We start from the raw sequence: 16,802 nt of genomic DNA on the forward strand, positions 1-16,802 counted from the left end.
AGAACTTCAGCGTCCTAGAAACCACTTTTCTATCTGTTTCCAATGTACCAGGTCAGCTCTCAGGCCTGGCTTCTCTGATTTTTAATTGTTTGAAGTCTTCCTTATCTTGTCTCACCTCACCACTCTTACTAATTCTTCAGCTCTTGGAAAAGTCATTTCTCCAGGAAGCCATTCTTAATTCTTCCCACCCCATTCCCTACTACCAAGACACTGTTATATTCTCCCTTATCACGCTCTTCTTCCCTAGTAGATCATTCATCACGTGTTTCTGTAGAAACATGTTCTCCCTGATATGAGAGGCAAAGTATAGGTCTGTCTTGTCCACAGATTTATCTTCAATGCCCAGAACTTGGCAAGCTCTTCAAATATTTAAATGAAAGTAGACTTGGATTTTCTTAAAATTTTTAGGTAATGTATTTGGAACTAATTTCTTTTGGTCAGGGGACAAAGGAGAATTTGGTTTTGGAGCTATTGAAACGGAAGCATCTCTGTCCAGTACCTAGCCGGATACATGGGTCTGAAATTCACGTGAAAGGTCATCTTTGGGGAGAAATAGATTTAGAAGTCACTAGCAAGTCCTGGAAGGTGGCTTCCTATACCCCGAATGTTGCTACCTGAACAGTCTGGACTTGGTGTGACAGAAGAATAGAGGTATAGGAGATGGAGGACAGACTTCTCACCCCAGTTAGATTTTCTGTCTTGTGGATTTACCCATTTGTTTTTCATCACAGAAATGGCCTCCACCTTCAACCCCCGAGAATGCAAGCTGTCTAAACAGGAAGGGCAAAGCTATGGCTTCTCCCTGCGAATTGAGAAGGACACTGATGGCCACCTGGTCCGGGTGGTTGAGAAGGGTAGCCCAGCAGAGAAGGCAGGTCTCCAGGATGGAGACAGAGTTCTTAGGATCAATGGTGTCTTTGTGGACAAGGAAGAGCATACGCAGGTAAATGGGACATTTGGGGTTCTTCTGCTTCTAGGATCTCTTCAGCTCCCACATCTCTGCTGATTCTAGTTTTGGGGGTCAGTGGAGCCTTCCTGGCTGCCACTGGCAAGGCAGGACACCTTTACGGCTATATTCTGCCGGCTAATCAAGTCTCCCATGATTGACCAAGAACTGTAAAAATTATTCCTAGGTTTGAATAGTGTCAGGTCTAATGTGCATTGCATATTTGCTACATGAAAGGAACTATACTAGGCAATTTCATATTCATTATTTTGTTAAATCCCCACCACAACTCATGAGGTTCATATTACTATTCCATAGATGAGGAAGTGGGGGCTCAGTCACCTTAGCTTGCTAATGTGTTCATGTAGTGAACGTGGCGGAGGGTCTGACCGTACCCCAATTCTGTCTGCCGCTAAGTGGGTGCTCTTTTCACTGTCCTGTACTGTCTCCATAGACCCAGGAGGACCTGTTGTGCTCTAGGGCAGCACTCGTCCCTGAAAGGACCAGTGCTAGTAAAAGTCCCCTGGGCTAGGGCTTCCCTGGTGGCGCAGTGGTTGAGCGTCTGCGCCCGTGAGCCATGGCCGCTGAGCCTGTGCTCCGCAACGGGAGAGGCCACGACAGTGAAAAAACACAAACAAACAAAAAAAACCCACAAAAGTCCCCTGGGCTAGGGTTGGGCTATTACAGTAGTGCTAGAGGCCCAGCCTAATCTGTATCTTGATCTCGGGAGGAGCCTGGGCAGAGACGGCTGGGGCACAATCGGCTAACTCTTCGGGTGTCGGGGGTCAGCTAGTAGAATCTCCAGGGCCAGATAATGAGCCAGATGGTGAGCCCTCCCCCGGCCCCCACCCCCGTGGTTGATAGAGGGTTATTGTTAAAGTTAACCTTTTTCTATCTTCCTCCTAGGTTGTGGATCTGGTCAGAAAAAGTGGGAATTCAGTGATTTTACTGGTCCTGGATGGGGATTCTTATGAGAAAGCTATGAAAAAACAAGTAGATTTGAAAGAGTTGGGTCAAAGTCAGGAGTCGAGTTGGAATGATAAGAAGCTGCCCTCTGTGATGAATGGAGGAGCACAGACTTGGACACAGCCACGGCTCTGCTACCTGGTGAAGGAGGGGAGTAGCTATGGTTTCTCTCTGAAAACTGTCCAAGGTGAGCTTGAGGGTGGGGCAGGCACGGACAGCTTTCCAGAAGAAAGATACTGTTATCTGTTAATGACTCCTTTGACTAATTTTCAGTTGCTATGGAGATCCAACAGCAGCCTCTCTCTCCCTTTCCCTCCCTGGCCTTTCCCTTGCTTTGCACAGTTCTGCAAAGACACAGCAGCACTGTGTGGGGGACACTGGGCACTCCGGTCCCCCAGTGTTTGTCAGTCTGAGCCTTTGAGGCCAGAGGGTTAGAGGGTTGATGCTTCTTCGTGGGTAAAGACAGAGGGGAGAATGGAGAAAAAGAGGCAAGAGAAGGGAGGTTCTCCACGATAGCCACTCTTGAATTAGAATGATATCTCTTTTCATCTCTCAGAATGCCCAGGTAGCCACTTATTCAAAAAATTCTTGAGTACCTATTCATGTATTAGCCACTCTTACAGTTAGGTGCTGAGGACACTGCAAAAATCCCCACCCTCCTGTGGCGTTTAAATAGTGTACCCTCAGCTGTGGCCAAGCTCTGACGTGACTTCCTGACATCTAGCTGAGAGGTGCAGTGATTTGAGAAATCCCAACCATCAGAAAACACTAGAAGTTCTGTTTCTAGAATTTCAGAGCGGCAGGCTGACCCACGCTCAGTTGCCCATGGTTTTCTAATGATTCCACTGGCATTGAGGTTGGAACCATAGCTGTGTTAGCCTTTTGGTTCCACCTCTAAGGTTGCTCCTTCCCTGTTCTTTCTGGTATTGGAGAGGTACTGATAGTGGGTCATAACTTGGTAAGTGCTAAACAGCAGACCAATAGTAAACATAAAATAGTTTCCAAGGCTTATTTAACCTGTAGCAAGAGAAATAAACTAGCTATAAGAGGTATTTCTCAAGTTTGTCAGTTATTAAAACACAGTGATGTAGGTGGTCAAGGGAAGCTTGGCATTTCTCAGAGGTTGGTTATCAGTAAAATGGTAAAAAAAAAAAAAAAAAAAAAAAAGAAAAAGAAATTGTAATTCAGACTCTACTCATTTGGCCTTTGTGTAATGTCCATGGTGAATGGTTTAGGTTAGCGTTATGAAGAAAATTTTTTCTTCATGACAAATACATAGCAAGGTAACAGGAGAAATGTTAAGTATTTAAGGAAGCAGAGTTTAAATTACTGTTATTCTTTGCAAACTGTTTATGTAGTCATTATGAAGCTACCCTTTGCCTAGGCTGATAGATTAATACCTTGAAAGAACTGACAGCATTTCTTTAAGAAGCACCTAAATCATACCACCTACTAATACACAATGACTGTGTGGATGCTTTCCTCTCCTCCTGTGCCTCTGCCCTCTTTAGCCTGCGTCAGTGAGATTTATTCACTCCACTGGATGTGGCGGTTGGTGATAGCATTAATTAAAGAGGACAGAATGGAGCAGACGACTTCTAATTCTACAAATGCAAAGAAAGGGAGTATGACACAGGGATGCAGTGTGGGCATGATTTGGTACTTTCTGGTTCAAGAAGCCAGTGCCACCTGAGATTGCTTCTTTGCATCTAGTTGGGCTCAGAAATCCTATTCAAATCAACAAAAGCCAACTGAGTAATGGCTCTGTCAAGCTTTGCGCTATGAGCTCTAATTGTCATTCTAAATCAGAAGCCAAGTCTATTTGAGTTAGCCCTAAAATTTGAAGTTCTAATATTGTATTATTGGGAGAAAACCCTTTGCTGTTGGACTTTCCGTGTAATGGAGTTGTGACACTTGTTCACCTGTTACCCTCTTTCAGGTAAAAAGGGAGTGTGCATGATTGATATAAAACCTCAAGGTGTGGCTATGAAAGCCGGAGTCCTGGCTGATGATCACTTGATTGAAGTGAATGGAGAGAATGTAGAGGATGCCACCCATGAGGAGGTGGTTGAAAAGGTATATCCCAAAGGAGTACTTTTCTTACCGTATCTTTTACTCTGCTCTCATTGGAAGTGACAGGAAGACAGGAATGGTAGTTTATGATGGGAGGACTATAATAATGGGAAGCTAACCCTTTGTATTAAGAGCAAACATACTCACTAGTGGTATAAAGTGTTAATATAGGGTTTTGGAATAAGGCCTTTGCTAGTTTCAGGTTGTCTTGAAGAAAAGTGTTCTAAAGAACCATTAACTTTATCTTTTGGATCTTATTTGTAATTGATTGGAATTAATTCCAATTTAGAGGGGGTTGGAATCCCCCTCTAAATTTATAATAAAGTGAATGTTGAGCCAATGTTACTAAAATGTTTTAATACAAGCTGGAAGATAACCAGTGTGGTGATGAATATTGAGCTACACATGGGGAGTACTTGAAGACCTGTTATATTCCAAATCTTATGTCTAGCATGGTTCCATGACACATGGAAACCACTCAGAGGATTTTTTAAAATAAATTTATTTACTTATAAAATTTAAAAATAAATTTATTTATTTATTTTTGGCTGCGTTGAGTCTTCGTTGCTGCGCGTGGGCTTTCCCTAGTTGCGGCGACTGGGGGCTACTCTTCGTTGTGGTGTGCGGTGGCTTCTCTTGTTGCGGAGCACTGGCTCTAGGCACGCAGGCTTCAGTAGTTGCGGCTTGTGGGCTCTACAGCACAGGCTCAGTAGTTGTGGCACACGGGCTTAGTTGCTCCGCAGCATGTGGTATCTTCCCGGACCAGGGCGTGAACCCGTGTCCCCTGCAATGGCAGGCAGATGCCTAACCACTGCACCACCAGGGAAGTCCGTCAGAAGTTTTCCTTTGGGGTCATATAGAACCTTGAAAATTGACCAACTTTATCTTCTCTTGGTAGAAGGATCTTTCAAAGTAGACCTTTACTTTCTTTTTCAAACTCCTTTCCTAGTCTTCACCTATATACCTTTCTGGGTACACAGCTTTCACTTGGGTTCAGTTAGCATCTGTGTGGGTGAGGTCATACTTAAGAAGGCGAAAAACAACAACTGTATGAGGGAAGACACATAATACCAGTAAGGTGGTAGAAAACAGTATTACAGCTTAAACTTAGGCCTCACATCTCATATTTCCTATTGAATCTATAGACTGTGTGCCTTGATACAGAAACTTTCCTATTTCCCAGCATCATTCTTGGAGATTGATGTTGGTCCTCACCTGCGTATGTTGTTGCAGGTGAAGAAGTCCGGAAGCCGCGTCATGTTCCTGCTGGTGGACAAGGAAACTGACAAGCACCATAGTGAGCAGAAGATAAAATTCAAGAGAGAAACAGCCAGTTTGAAACTGCTACCCCACCATCCCCGGGTTGTGGAGATGAAGAAGGGAATCAATGGCTATGGTTTCTATCTGAGGGCAGGCCCAGAACAGAAAGGTAAGGCACTAGAAGAGCAGAAAACCTGGTAGTGTAACCATCCAATTCCTCATCCCAGTCTGACTCCAGAGTTCCTTTAGGCCCCCACCCCCCCATCAGATTCATGAAGGAAGTAGTAAGAAACTAGGAAGCGTAGCTGGGTCAGTTTAACTCTGTGCATATGGGGGCCTGATGATGGGCATCCCTAGGTTTCCACAGCAGAATTATAAGGCAGAATTTTGGATCTGGGCAGTAGTATGCTGGTAAATTGGCTCTCTGGAAAAAAAAAAAAGCCCTAATTTGTAGCATGTGTTGTTTTTTGTGGTGTAAATACTCCCACCATGTCTGATTTCAAGCCAACCAACACGCTGTCACAGAATGCAAAGTTGAGAAGTGTTTTCATGAGCTGGTGTGAGGCAGCTCCAACACACCCCTAGGTCTGAGGCAGAGGGTGGGTTGGGATCTGGGACTTGAAGGGAACCAGGAGTCTTTCTGGTTCCTTGTAATTCAATAAGGAAAGAACTAAGGTTCTCCTACAGAAGCTGAATACATTAAAAAAATGTAGGTTCAGGCCATGTGAACTGTTATTCACCCAGAAGTTGCTATTTTCTTTTAATCATATATTTATATTAATTTATGAAACATTAATTTGGTTCATATAATGTAAAAACCTCCTCAGGGCCCTTGAGAATATCAAGTGAATCAGACAAGAATTCTTTAGTCAAGAAGCCTCTTGTTTAGTAGAGGAGATAAGACATGTGTGTCCATAACTGAAGGTAGATGGTGAGAAGCACCTTAATACAGGGCAGATAAAATACTGTGGAGATTCAATGTTGGAGCAAGTTTTTCTCACTAAAAATGAACTGGGAGGCCTCTTAGTAAAGGCAGCACTTGAGCTCAGGCTTCGTATTATGAGTAGAATTTGGGCAAGTTGATGGAGTGGGGACAGGAAGGCCAGTCCATGAAGACAGGATTGTGTGAAAAAAGCAGGAAAACACAGGCACAGTTTTACTGGCATCTAACGTGCAGCACAGAAAACCAAGTTAGAAAGCTTGGTCGGCGAGAAATGGACCTTTAGTGCGTGTTGAGGAGTTTGGACTTGTTTCTATAGTCAGTGGGGAGTTAAATGTTTTTTGAACAGTGTGAGAGAGAAGAAAAATTAAGCCTACAGTGTCTCGGGAGCTTTACACATCTCAATTACTCCTGATAATTCTGCAAGAATTGCTGAAATTGAGGACTTGAAGAAGATAGGATAATTTCTGTAAGGTCAAACAGTTAGTTGTGGTACAGCTAGGATCAAATTCAGGTCTGTTTAGTTCCAAAGCCCATGGTCATGCTGTTGCCCTGGGGAGTGACTCGGTCAGACATTGCATCAGGATGAATCTGGAGGCAGGTCTGCATTGGAGAAGGGGAGCATTAAGGACAGGGAGAGAAACTGGTAAGGTGCTGTGGCAGTTTAGGTGGAATTTCAGGTAGAGGATCTAGGACTCGAGAAGAGGAGATGTATAAAAATATTAAGGTAGCACTGAAGGACTTGGCTGATTAGACATGGGGAGTGGATGCTGAGGAAGAATCAGTTGCGAAGTGTCAGTGCCTGGGGAGATGGTGCTCCCACTAACAGGTGACCAAGATGAGGGAGACGGGCCAAGATGATTTTTGGTTTGAATACATTACATTGGAGGAATCTATGGGATATCCAGTTGGAGATGCCAAGCAGCTAGCTGGAAAAGTGAAACTGGAGCTTGTTAAAACTGAATGAAGGACAAAAAAAAGTGTGAGAGATCTGGAGGCATCTGGTGAAGATAGTTAAAGTCACGAGGATAAGGCTAAAGACACATCCTTGTGGCGTCCACACACAAACGTGTTCACAACTGAATTTGCCCAACTGCTACGAAAATGCCAGCATGGGTTTCCTAGGGTCTGAATTCTTTGGTTTTGTTCATCATTCTTCCCTTCCCCCTTTTTTCTTTACGGCAACTTCTACATAAGATGTACAGATACAAGTATGCACACTGACTTCCTGGGACTTTGCTGACCCTTCTTACTGCTGAGCATGCTATTTTGTTAAGATTGAATCCCAAACACTTTTAGTAACAACATTCTTTAAAACCCTTTCATTATTAATGGCTGGGTTTGTTCTTGGAATGAGTTCTGACCAAAGAATGAGGCTGGATAGGATGTGTATAGACATCCTAGGGTGCCAGTGGGAAGGACAGGAGTTGTACTCAGCATGCCTTTTATATCTATTTTATAAGGGCTTTAGGTTCCAGCAGAAATACCCCAGTTTGTTTTTTAGTGGTCTTTCTGATAATTTTATTAAATTTTTTTTTGGTGGGGGTGAGTAGGTCAAATCGTTAAGGACATAGATTCCGGAAGTCCAGCAGAGAAGGCTGGCTTGAAGAACAATGACCTGGTGGTTGCTGTCAACGGCGAGTCTGTGGAGTCCCTCGATCATGACAGTGTGGTGGAAATGATTAAAAAGGGTGGAGACCAGACTTCACTGTTGGTGGTGGACAAAGAGACGGAAAACATATATAAACTGGTAAGTAATACAAGGCCACATATTCATGAATTAAGGTTGGGTCCATTCAGTCATGCCCTCAAACTTTGGCTAAGTTACCACTTTGATCTTCATACTGGAAGGGGCATAAAATCATCATAAAGGCTGCACTGAAGCTCAGATTGGTAGAGATAAGAGAATGCCAAGTGATTGGTACATGAGTTTTAAGTCCTTAGATTCAAGATTTTGAAAGAATTTGCAAATATAACTGCAGAATCTCTCTTGGTGACCTGGGAAAAACCTATGAACAATAGCCTGGAAATAAGCAGATGTAGCCCTAACTTTCCCAAATAGGGAATAATTGGATTTTAAACTATAGACCAATACATTCTATCAATCCCGTGTAAAAGCCTAAAAAGGATTATTAAACAGTTTATAAGCCCTTAGCAAGGGAGTAGAAACACAGATTCACCAAGACCAACTGGTGTCAAACTAACCTTATTTCCTCTGATCACAACAGCTATTATCTGCACATTTTAAGGTTTTTATAACAGTTTTGTCACAAGAACTGAGGTTCACTCTAGCTTAGCAGACATTTGGGGGCCTCCTAAGGCACCATCTGCCTTGCTGGGTGTTGGTCACAAAAATGAACAAAGATGAACTTGTTCTATGTGATATGCAATAATAGAAGCATCCAAAGGTGTATAAGTGATATAGAGGGAGGAATATTATGAGAGGTGGTGGTAGTACTAGCTTCCTTTTTAGATGAAAAAAATGGAACTTAGACTAAGTGATGATTGGCGAAAGTCACACAGCTTAGCAGACTGAAGCCGGTGTGTGAATGCAGGTTTTATTATGCCATAATCCCTCCCAGCACAACATTTTGATTAGATACTTCAAGACACTTGTCTTGATGACACTGCCCCTATCCAAAAAATGCAACTTAAGGTTACATTAATTGACACTTAGCTTCTGGAGATGGTAGTATTACTGTACTGAGTTGGTCAGACTATACCTGAAATTACCAGTAATGTAATCTTGGGTAAGTTACCCTCCCTGTGCCTGTTTCTTTCGTTGCAAAATGGGCGTAGCTACAGTGAAGGGTGGTTATGAGTGTTAAATGAGTTAATATTTGGAGCATTCAGAATAATGCCTGGCACATATAAATGTTTGTTAAATCAACATTGTATCCAGTTCTGAGAACCTCACTTTAAGGCCAATGTCAAGAAAGGTAACCAGGGCAGAGGTTTCGTAAGACCCTACGTGAATATTTAGCTTGAATAAGCATAGACTTTGGGGAAGAAAGAACATCTTCAAGAATTTGAAAGGCTAAATGGTAACTATGTAAGGTGATGGATGTGTTAATTTAACTTGATTGTGGTAACCATTTCACAATGTATATGTCTAGCAAATCATCATGTGTACACCTTGAATATATACAATTTGTCAATTATAATTCATTAAAGCTGGGAAAATGTATGAAGCAAAAATTGACAAAATTGAAAAGAGAAGTACAGTTCTACAATAATAGTTGGAGACTTCAATATCCCACTCTCAATACTGGATAGAATAACCAGACAGAAGTAAGGAACTAGAGGACTTGAACAACACAAACCAGCTAGATCTAACAGACATACACTCTATCCAACAACAGAATACACATTCTTCTCAAGTGCACAAGGGATATTCTCCAGAATAGACAATATGTTAGGCCACAAATTAAGTCACAATCGCCAAAAGATGTAATCAACCCAAGTGTCCACTGACAGATGAATGGATTTAAAAAATGTTATCTATCTATCTATCTATCTAATCTATCTAATGAATTTGGAAGGCTATTATGTGCAGGAAGTAGACTTATTTTTGAGGTGTTCTATGGGGCACAGCTTGACCAAATAGAGAAGGCACAGGGAGCTAGCTTTTGGCTTAAGGACAACTGAAGCTGCCAGGAACAAGCTCTGCAGAGCAGGGAGCTCCCAGTTGGTGGAAAAAATCAAGCAGAAGTCAGGTCACTGCTGTAGCTGTTGTAAAGGGAATTCTGGCATCAAGTCCTTGTCAATGCCTCTTAAACTTATGACAGCATGACTGAACTATAATTTTAATGTTTTGGTTAATATGAGAGAAATTGGACCTAAAAAGATGCTTGTTGCCATCTTCTTCCTCCGTCTTCACTACCGCCTCCACCCCAAAGTAAGTTCCATAGATGGGTAGGTGGGAGGTGGTTGGATCTTTGATATATATCAGTGAATAAAACAAACACCTAAAACAGTTCCTGGAACATACTAGACACCCAAATATTTGAGTGAAGAAGGAGTAAAAACTCATTAAGTGTTTAATGTTACTGTCCTCTGCCTCAAGATTAGCTGCTACTGTCAGATACAGTTGATTTGCTTGTTTGGGTAGTGACATCAGTGGTACTTTTGCAGGTGATGAGTCACTTTGACAATTTTCCACATTCTATTTTATTTTTTAAATTTATCTTTGGCTGCATTGGGTCTTTGTTGCTGTGCACGGGCTTTCTATAGCTGCAGCGAGCGGGGGCTACTCTTCATTGTGGTGCGCAGGCTTCTCATTGCGGTGGATTCTCTTGTTGCAGAGCACGGGCTGTAAGCACATGGGCTTCAGTAGTTGTGGCTTGCGGGCTCTAGAAGGCAGGCTCTGTAGTTGTGGCGCATGGGCTTAGTTGTTCCACGGCATGTGGGATCTTCCTGGACCAGGGATTGAACCTATGTCCCCTGCATTGGCAGGCGGATTCTTTTTTTTTTTTTTACATCTTTATTGGAGTATAATTGCTTTACAATGGTGTGTTAGTTTCTGCTTTATAACAAAGTGAATCAGTTATACATATACATATGTTCCCATATCTCTTCCCTCTTGCCTCTCCCTCCCTCCCACACTCCCTATCCCACCCCTCTAGGTGGTCACAAAGCACGAAGCTGATCTCCCTGTGCTATACAGCTGCTTCCCACTAGCTGTCTATTTTACATTTGGTAGTGTATATATGTCCATGTCACTCTCTCACTTTGTTACAGCTTACCCTTCCCCCTCCCCATATCCTCAAGTCCATTCTCTAGTAGGTCTGTGTCTTTATTCCTGTCTTACCCCTAGGTTCTTCATGACTTTTCCTTAAATTCCATATATGTGTTAGCATACGGTATTTGTCTTTCTCTTTCTGACTTACTTCACTCTGTATGACAGACTCTATGTCCATCCACCTCATTACAAATAGCTCAATTTCGTTTCTTTTTATGGCTGAGTAATATTCCATTGTATATATGTGCCACATCTTCTTTATCCATTCATCCGATGATGGACACTTAGGTTGTTTCCATCTCCTGGCTATTGTAAATAGAGCTGCAATGAACATTTTGGTACATGACTCTTTTTGAATTATGGTTTTCTCAGGGTATATGCCCAGTAGTGGGATTGCTGGGTCATATGGTAGTTCTATTTGGCAGGTGGATTCTTAACCACTGTGCCACCAGGGTAGTCCCAATTTTCCACATTTTTTTAAATTATAAATTTATTTACTTATTTTTATTTTTGGTTGCATTGGGTCTTCATTGGTGCACGTGGGCTTTCTCTAGTTGTGGCCAGCAGGGATACTCTTTGCTGTCGGGCATGGGCTTCTCATTGCGGTGGCTTCTCTTGTTGCAGAGCACGGGCTCTAGGCACGTGGGCTTCAGTAGTCGTGGCACAAGGGCTCAGTAGTTGTGGCGCACGGGCTTAGTTGCTCCGCAGCATGTGGGATCTTCCTGGACCAGAGCTTGAACCCGTGTCCCCTGCATTGGCAGGCAGATTCTTAACCACTGTGCCACCAGGGAAGCCTCCAATTTTCCACATTTTAAAGAGAAAGAAATGTGGGAAGATTTGCAAGTATATCATTGAAAGGTCTGAAGTTAGCTGAATTAGGTAACTAGCAGGTTCTGTGCTGGTGCTTCTCTTGGTAAGAAAGGAAGATGTGGTCTTGGGGTTAGTAAGACAGATGATACCAGGACCCCAAATCCAGTTTTATCCAGGTTGCTAAACAGTATGATTTGGGGCAGAGCACATGTACTCACCTTCAATTGCTTGATTTTCTACTCATTGCCTAACAAATGTCCTGGATGCTTGTGGGCAATAATTTAACTACTGATCCAAGATCTTACTATACCCAAATATACCCTTTTAATTCTCTCAACTAAAACCCACACTCAGCTAAACTCTTCATTCTGTAACACAAACCAGTCATATGTTTCCTGTTCTCTGCCTCTTTTATATTTGAGACCATCACTGCCTTCTTCACATGGATGGTCTGGGAGTTGAGATGGATTAGAAGTATTTAAAGATAGTGAGGAGTCTGGCTTAACAGAAGTGTCAGCTAATGGTTACAATAATAAATAGTAAAATAAATTGAGTACAGCAGATACAGGACTGGAGGGGGAGGGGGAGAAGCAAGTAGCAAATGGTTGGAATTGGCTTTTGTTACCATATGTGATCACATGATTGCCAACCTCCTCTACCCGCTCCCTCAATTAATTACTGCGTGTAATTCAAATAGTGGTAAAAATAATGTCTCATGTTTCACTTTCTCTAATGTGTTTAAGGAGCTCTGAAGAGTTCTGAAGACCATCTTATTGAAGGGGAAGGGCCAGGTGAACCTGCTCTGCATGAGGTACTGGGCAAGTCACTCAATGTCTATAATCTCCTAACAGGGAGATTGCCTATGGTTTGTTCAGTGACTCGCTCACTATCATGGAATCAGAATAAACTGGCAGTTCTGTTAGACTTATTTTTGGATCCTTGTACAACATTCTATACTGCTTTTATTTTATATATATTTACATTTATTTTCACGTGTTTACACTCATTACTCTATAACCAAGCTCAATCTTCCTTTATACCTTTTCTGTTTGGGGTAGTAGAGAAATTTTACAGCCCACAGCCAGATGTATCTGGAAGAGGAGTGGAACATGGAGGATACCTTATAAATTAAACCAGCACATTTAATAAAGTGTAACTTCCCATACTTACAATTAATGGGTTTTTTTTCCCTTTATTTTCAAAAGGCTGGCTTTTCTCCATTACTCTACTATCAAAATCAAGAACTGCCTAATGGGTCTGTCAAGGAGGCTCCAGTTCCTACTCCTGCCCCTCTGGAGGTCTCAAGCCCAGATACTACAGAGGAAGTAGCAGATCATAAGCCTAAACTCTGCAGGCTGGTCAAAGGTGAAGATGGCTATGGCTTTCACTTAAATGCGATTCGGGGTCAGCCAGGCTCATTCGTCAAAGAGGTATGGTGATCTGGTTCCGGCAGCCCAACAAACAGTCACAATTAGGAGAGTCCCAGTTTCTCCCACTCACTGATGGCTCACTAAAAAGGTTACATTGAAGGCTTACACTGAGGGTCTCACATGGGCTCAAATAAATGCTGTTATGGTCTTGTACCCTTTAAGATAGGTACTAGTACATCCTAAGCTCACATCTTTCATTTCTTAAACATCTGTTCCACCTAATTGTCTCTATAGATACTTTCAAATCAAATACTGTAAACAGAGTGAGTTGACATGACTGTGGTGACCGTCACTAATGATTCTGGGAGTGATACTTGTTTGCTTCTGTGCATTTGGCAGAATGCCCCTACCCTGCAGGGACTGACAGTGAGGCGGCTATCTCTACAGCTCTCAGGTTGGGAACAAAGAAGGCAGACCTATGAAATCTAATGCCTTCAACCCAGAAGACATATGATATTCAACCACTGTGACACTACTCATCTGAGCACAGAAGTTGTAGCTTTCATAAGGAGAAAAGCAATAGAGCACCATTCTCAACTTCTCTACCTCAAGGAGAAATAATAACATGATTAAGAATAAATTCTCAATGTCCTCATCTCTCCTCTGAAGAATAGCTAGTCGAACATTCTGTTATCTGTGTTTGGAAGTGATAACTCAGAACCTCTGCCCACAGGTACAGAAGGGTGGCCCTGCTGACCTGGCTGGGCTAGAGGATGAGGATGTCATCATTGAAGTGAATGGAGTGAACGTCCTGGATGAGCCCTATGAGAAGGTGGTGGACAGAATCCAGAGCAGTGGCAAGAATGTCATACTCTTAGTCTGTGGAAAGAAGGCCTATGATTATTTCCAGGCTAAGAAAATCCCTATCGTTTCCTCCATGGCTAATCCACTGGATGACACCCCTGATCCTGAAGAAGGAACACCGGAGGAAGCAGAGCAAGACTCGCACACGGCAAAAGAACGAGTGAGTGGTGATGCATTTCTTTTACTGATCTAACTAACCAGAGTCTGGTAAAGTCCTTAATAAGTGCACCATGTGTCTATGTTTACCACAGATTTCCTAAAATACTAGAAAATGACAGCGTAAAGAGAACTAGCAAATTTATTTATCGTGGCAGAGAGGAGATGGTATAAGAACAGCGAACATCTTATTTTTCATAGCATGGAGTTGATGGTAACTTATCAAAATTATAATGGGAACCACCAGAAGAAACTGAATCAGACTATTTATGTACAAATTCTGGATCTACCATTTATCAGCCTTGGGTAAATGGATTTATTCTCCGTGCCTCAGTTTCCCCACCTATAAAACAAGGATAATTTGTCAGATTGTTATCAGGATTATATTAATTAAGACTGTTAAAGTGCTTTGAGCAGTGCCTGCTTCATGGTAAGCATGAAAATGAATGGTGGTGGTTAGTGACAGTATTGTTTTTAAAATAATTGGCAGATATTCAAGTTTTATTACTGGGGAAGGGTAAGCATTATTCCGTATGTATTTGGATTAGATAAATTCCTTGGTAAGTCTCAATTTCTTTTCACAGGTGAACTTGAGGTCCAAAAGTAAACTGACCTAAGTTCATAAAGAAAATGTATGGCAAAGCCAAGACTCTAAAAGTTTTATATTCTTTCTGTTACATTATTTCTATTGATTGGTAATATAAAAAACAAATACTCATTTTTTGGGTTTTTTTGTTTTTTTTTTTTGTGGTACGTGGCCACTTGCAGAGCACAGGCTCCAGATGCGCAGGCTCAGTGGCCATGGCTCACGGGCCCAGCCGCTCTGCGGCATGTGGGATCTTCCCGGACCGGGGCACGAACCCGTGTCCCCTGTATCGGCAGGCGGACTCGCAACCACTGCACCACCAGGGAAGCCCAACAAATACTCATTTTTAATGAATACATGCTGTCTTAGTCTGTTTGGGCTGCTAAACAAAATAGCATAGACAGGTTGGCTTATAAACAACAAACATTTATTTCTCACAGTTCTCGAGGCTGGGAAGTCCAAGATCACGGCACTGACAGATTCAGTGTCTGGTGAAGGACTTCTTCCAGGTTGCAGACTGCTGACTTTGGCCACGCCTTCACATGGAAGAAGGGGATGTGGAGTTCCGGGAGGCCTCTTTTATGAGGGCACTAATCTCAATCATGAGAGATCTACCCTCATGACCTAATCACCTCCCAAAGGCCCTACCTCCTAATAACATCACCCTGGGGAACAGGATTTCAACTTACCCATTTTAGGGAGGTACAGACTTGCAGACCATAGCATACATGATAGCCATTGACCTTGTATTCTAGGTGTCTTTAAAAAATTCTATAATAACTCTATAGGAAGTCATTATAGTACTATGCTAACTTTATAGAAAAGAAATTATATATATATGGACATTAAGAAGTATGTTAGTGTCAAACAGCAAACTGGAAACAAAGCCAAGTATAGAATTCAGGTCACCTGGCTTCTAGTGAGTGACTCTACTCCCTGATTTAAGTCATGCAACTCTAGAGTAGATCATCCATCTCCTGATGTTCACACTCTTACCACTTATAGATCCTTTGTTTTCTTTTGAACAGGCCCACAGTACAGCCTCTCATTCTTCTTCCAATTCTGAAGATACAGAGATGTGATGAGAACAAGCAATAGCTTTGGCTGATAGCTGTTTCTGGGTATTTAATAGGAATCCTTTCCTAAGGAATGAGCTACCACCGGTTTACTGTCTCTGTTAGAGAAGAACTCCTCTGGAAACCAGTTTGTCAATGTGTGATTGTCTTCTGTTGTCATCTGTTTTAGGGGCGGCTACTGCAGATAGCTTATTTATGGTCAACTTAGGAAAAGTTAAGGCAGGAGCCAGATACTTTTCATTTGATTTCTTTCAAGCTTCAACTTAACTACATTTCTCTGTATGCTGTTATCTCTTCTGTAGGTTCCTAGAGCACCAAAGATGATTTATAAATTTGTATGTGTGAGAACTGCTAATTAAAGTACCTGAGCAGATAAGCCTATTAAAATTATCCTTTGTAAGAATGTTGTTGTTGCTAAAATAAATGCCATTAAAAATGCCTTTTGAGTATGCTTAAATTTTGCCTGTTAGCTGATGTAACCTTAATAAACTTTTTATTTGTTTTTGGTAAACTTTTTATGCTTTAACCTTCATGTTGCCTCTAGAAACCCAAAACACAATAAAACTCAGAATAAGATCTTAGTAATAAAAAGAGACTTCCTGGTAATAAAATTCAGGATTTTCTTAAATTGCATATCTGAGTGTTCTACAAATTTTCCAACAGCTTCCTTTTACAGATGAAGAAATTGAGTCGTAGGATAGGAAAGTGACTTATTCCAGTTAACAGTTATTCATTGTTTTACCCCACAGCACGAGGGGCAGATGAAAAGAAAAAATGAGATATCATCACTGACTTGAATTTAGAGTAATTCACTTTTAAATAATAAGTTGAAAGGAAATCAAGAAAAATGACATACTTTGAAGTCTCTCTTGGTAGACTCTAGTTCAGTTGCATACCACTCCTTCCCCAGGACAGATAACCTCTTGGTTATTTTAAGGGGACAGGGTCTGGGGAGTAAGGGTGGGATGCCAATTCATATTAGATCACACAAGCATAACTTTTTAACCAAGCTAT

The 16,802-nt window shown here is 41.9% G+C and overlaps 2 protein-coding genes across 8 annotated transcripts in view; one reads left to right on the forward strand and one right to left on the reverse strand.

The window, feature by feature from the left end:
- PDZK1 (PDZ domain containing 1) overlaps positions 1 to 16,678 on the forward strand; it is a 42,803-nt gene extending 26,125 nt beyond the window's left edge. For all 7 annotated transcript variants that reach the window (XM_029228410.1, XM_029228411.1, XM_029228413.1 and 4 more), the window contains 8 exons: positions 732 to 943; positions 1,853 to 2,099; positions 3,852 to 3,988; positions 5,219 to 5,414; positions 7,739 to 7,935; positions 12,942 to 13,166; positions 13,840 to 14,130; positions 15,741 to 16,678. In XM_029228410.1, the coding sequence (XP_029084243.1) occupies positions 734 to 943; positions 1,853 to 2,099; positions 3,852 to 3,988; positions 5,219 to 5,414; positions 7,739 to 7,935; positions 12,942 to 13,166; positions 13,840 to 14,130; positions 15,741 to 15,794 (1,557 nt within the window). In that variant the 5' untranslated portion in view covers positions 732 to 733 and the 3' untranslated portion in view covers positions 15,795 to 16,678. The remainder of the gene's footprint in view (positions 1 to 731; positions 944 to 1,852; positions 2,100 to 3,851; positions 3,989 to 5,218; positions 5,415 to 7,738; positions 7,936 to 12,941; positions 13,167 to 13,839; positions 14,131 to 15,740) is intronic.
- The window catches only part of GPR89A (G protein-coupled receptor 89A), a 42,853-nt gene continuing 40,201 nt past the window's right edge, over positions 14,151 to 16,802 (reverse strand). The window contains exon 15 of the mRNA XM_029228416.1: positions 14,151 to 14,469. Within this exon, the coding sequence (XP_029084249.1) occupies positions 14,443 to 14,469 (27 nt within the window). The 3' untranslated portion in view covers positions 14,151 to 14,442. The remainder of the gene's footprint in view (positions 14,470 to 16,802) is intronic.

Source organism: Monodon monoceros, unplaced genomic scaffold (assembly GCF_005190385.1).
Source record: "Monodon monoceros isolate NGI ecotype Baffin Bay Population unplaced genomic scaffold, NGI_Narwhal_1 Super_Scaffold_18, whole genome shotgun sequence".
Taxonomy (NCBI): domain Eukaryota; kingdom Metazoa; phylum Chordata; class Mammalia; order Artiodactyla; family Monodontidae; genus Monodon; species Monodon monoceros.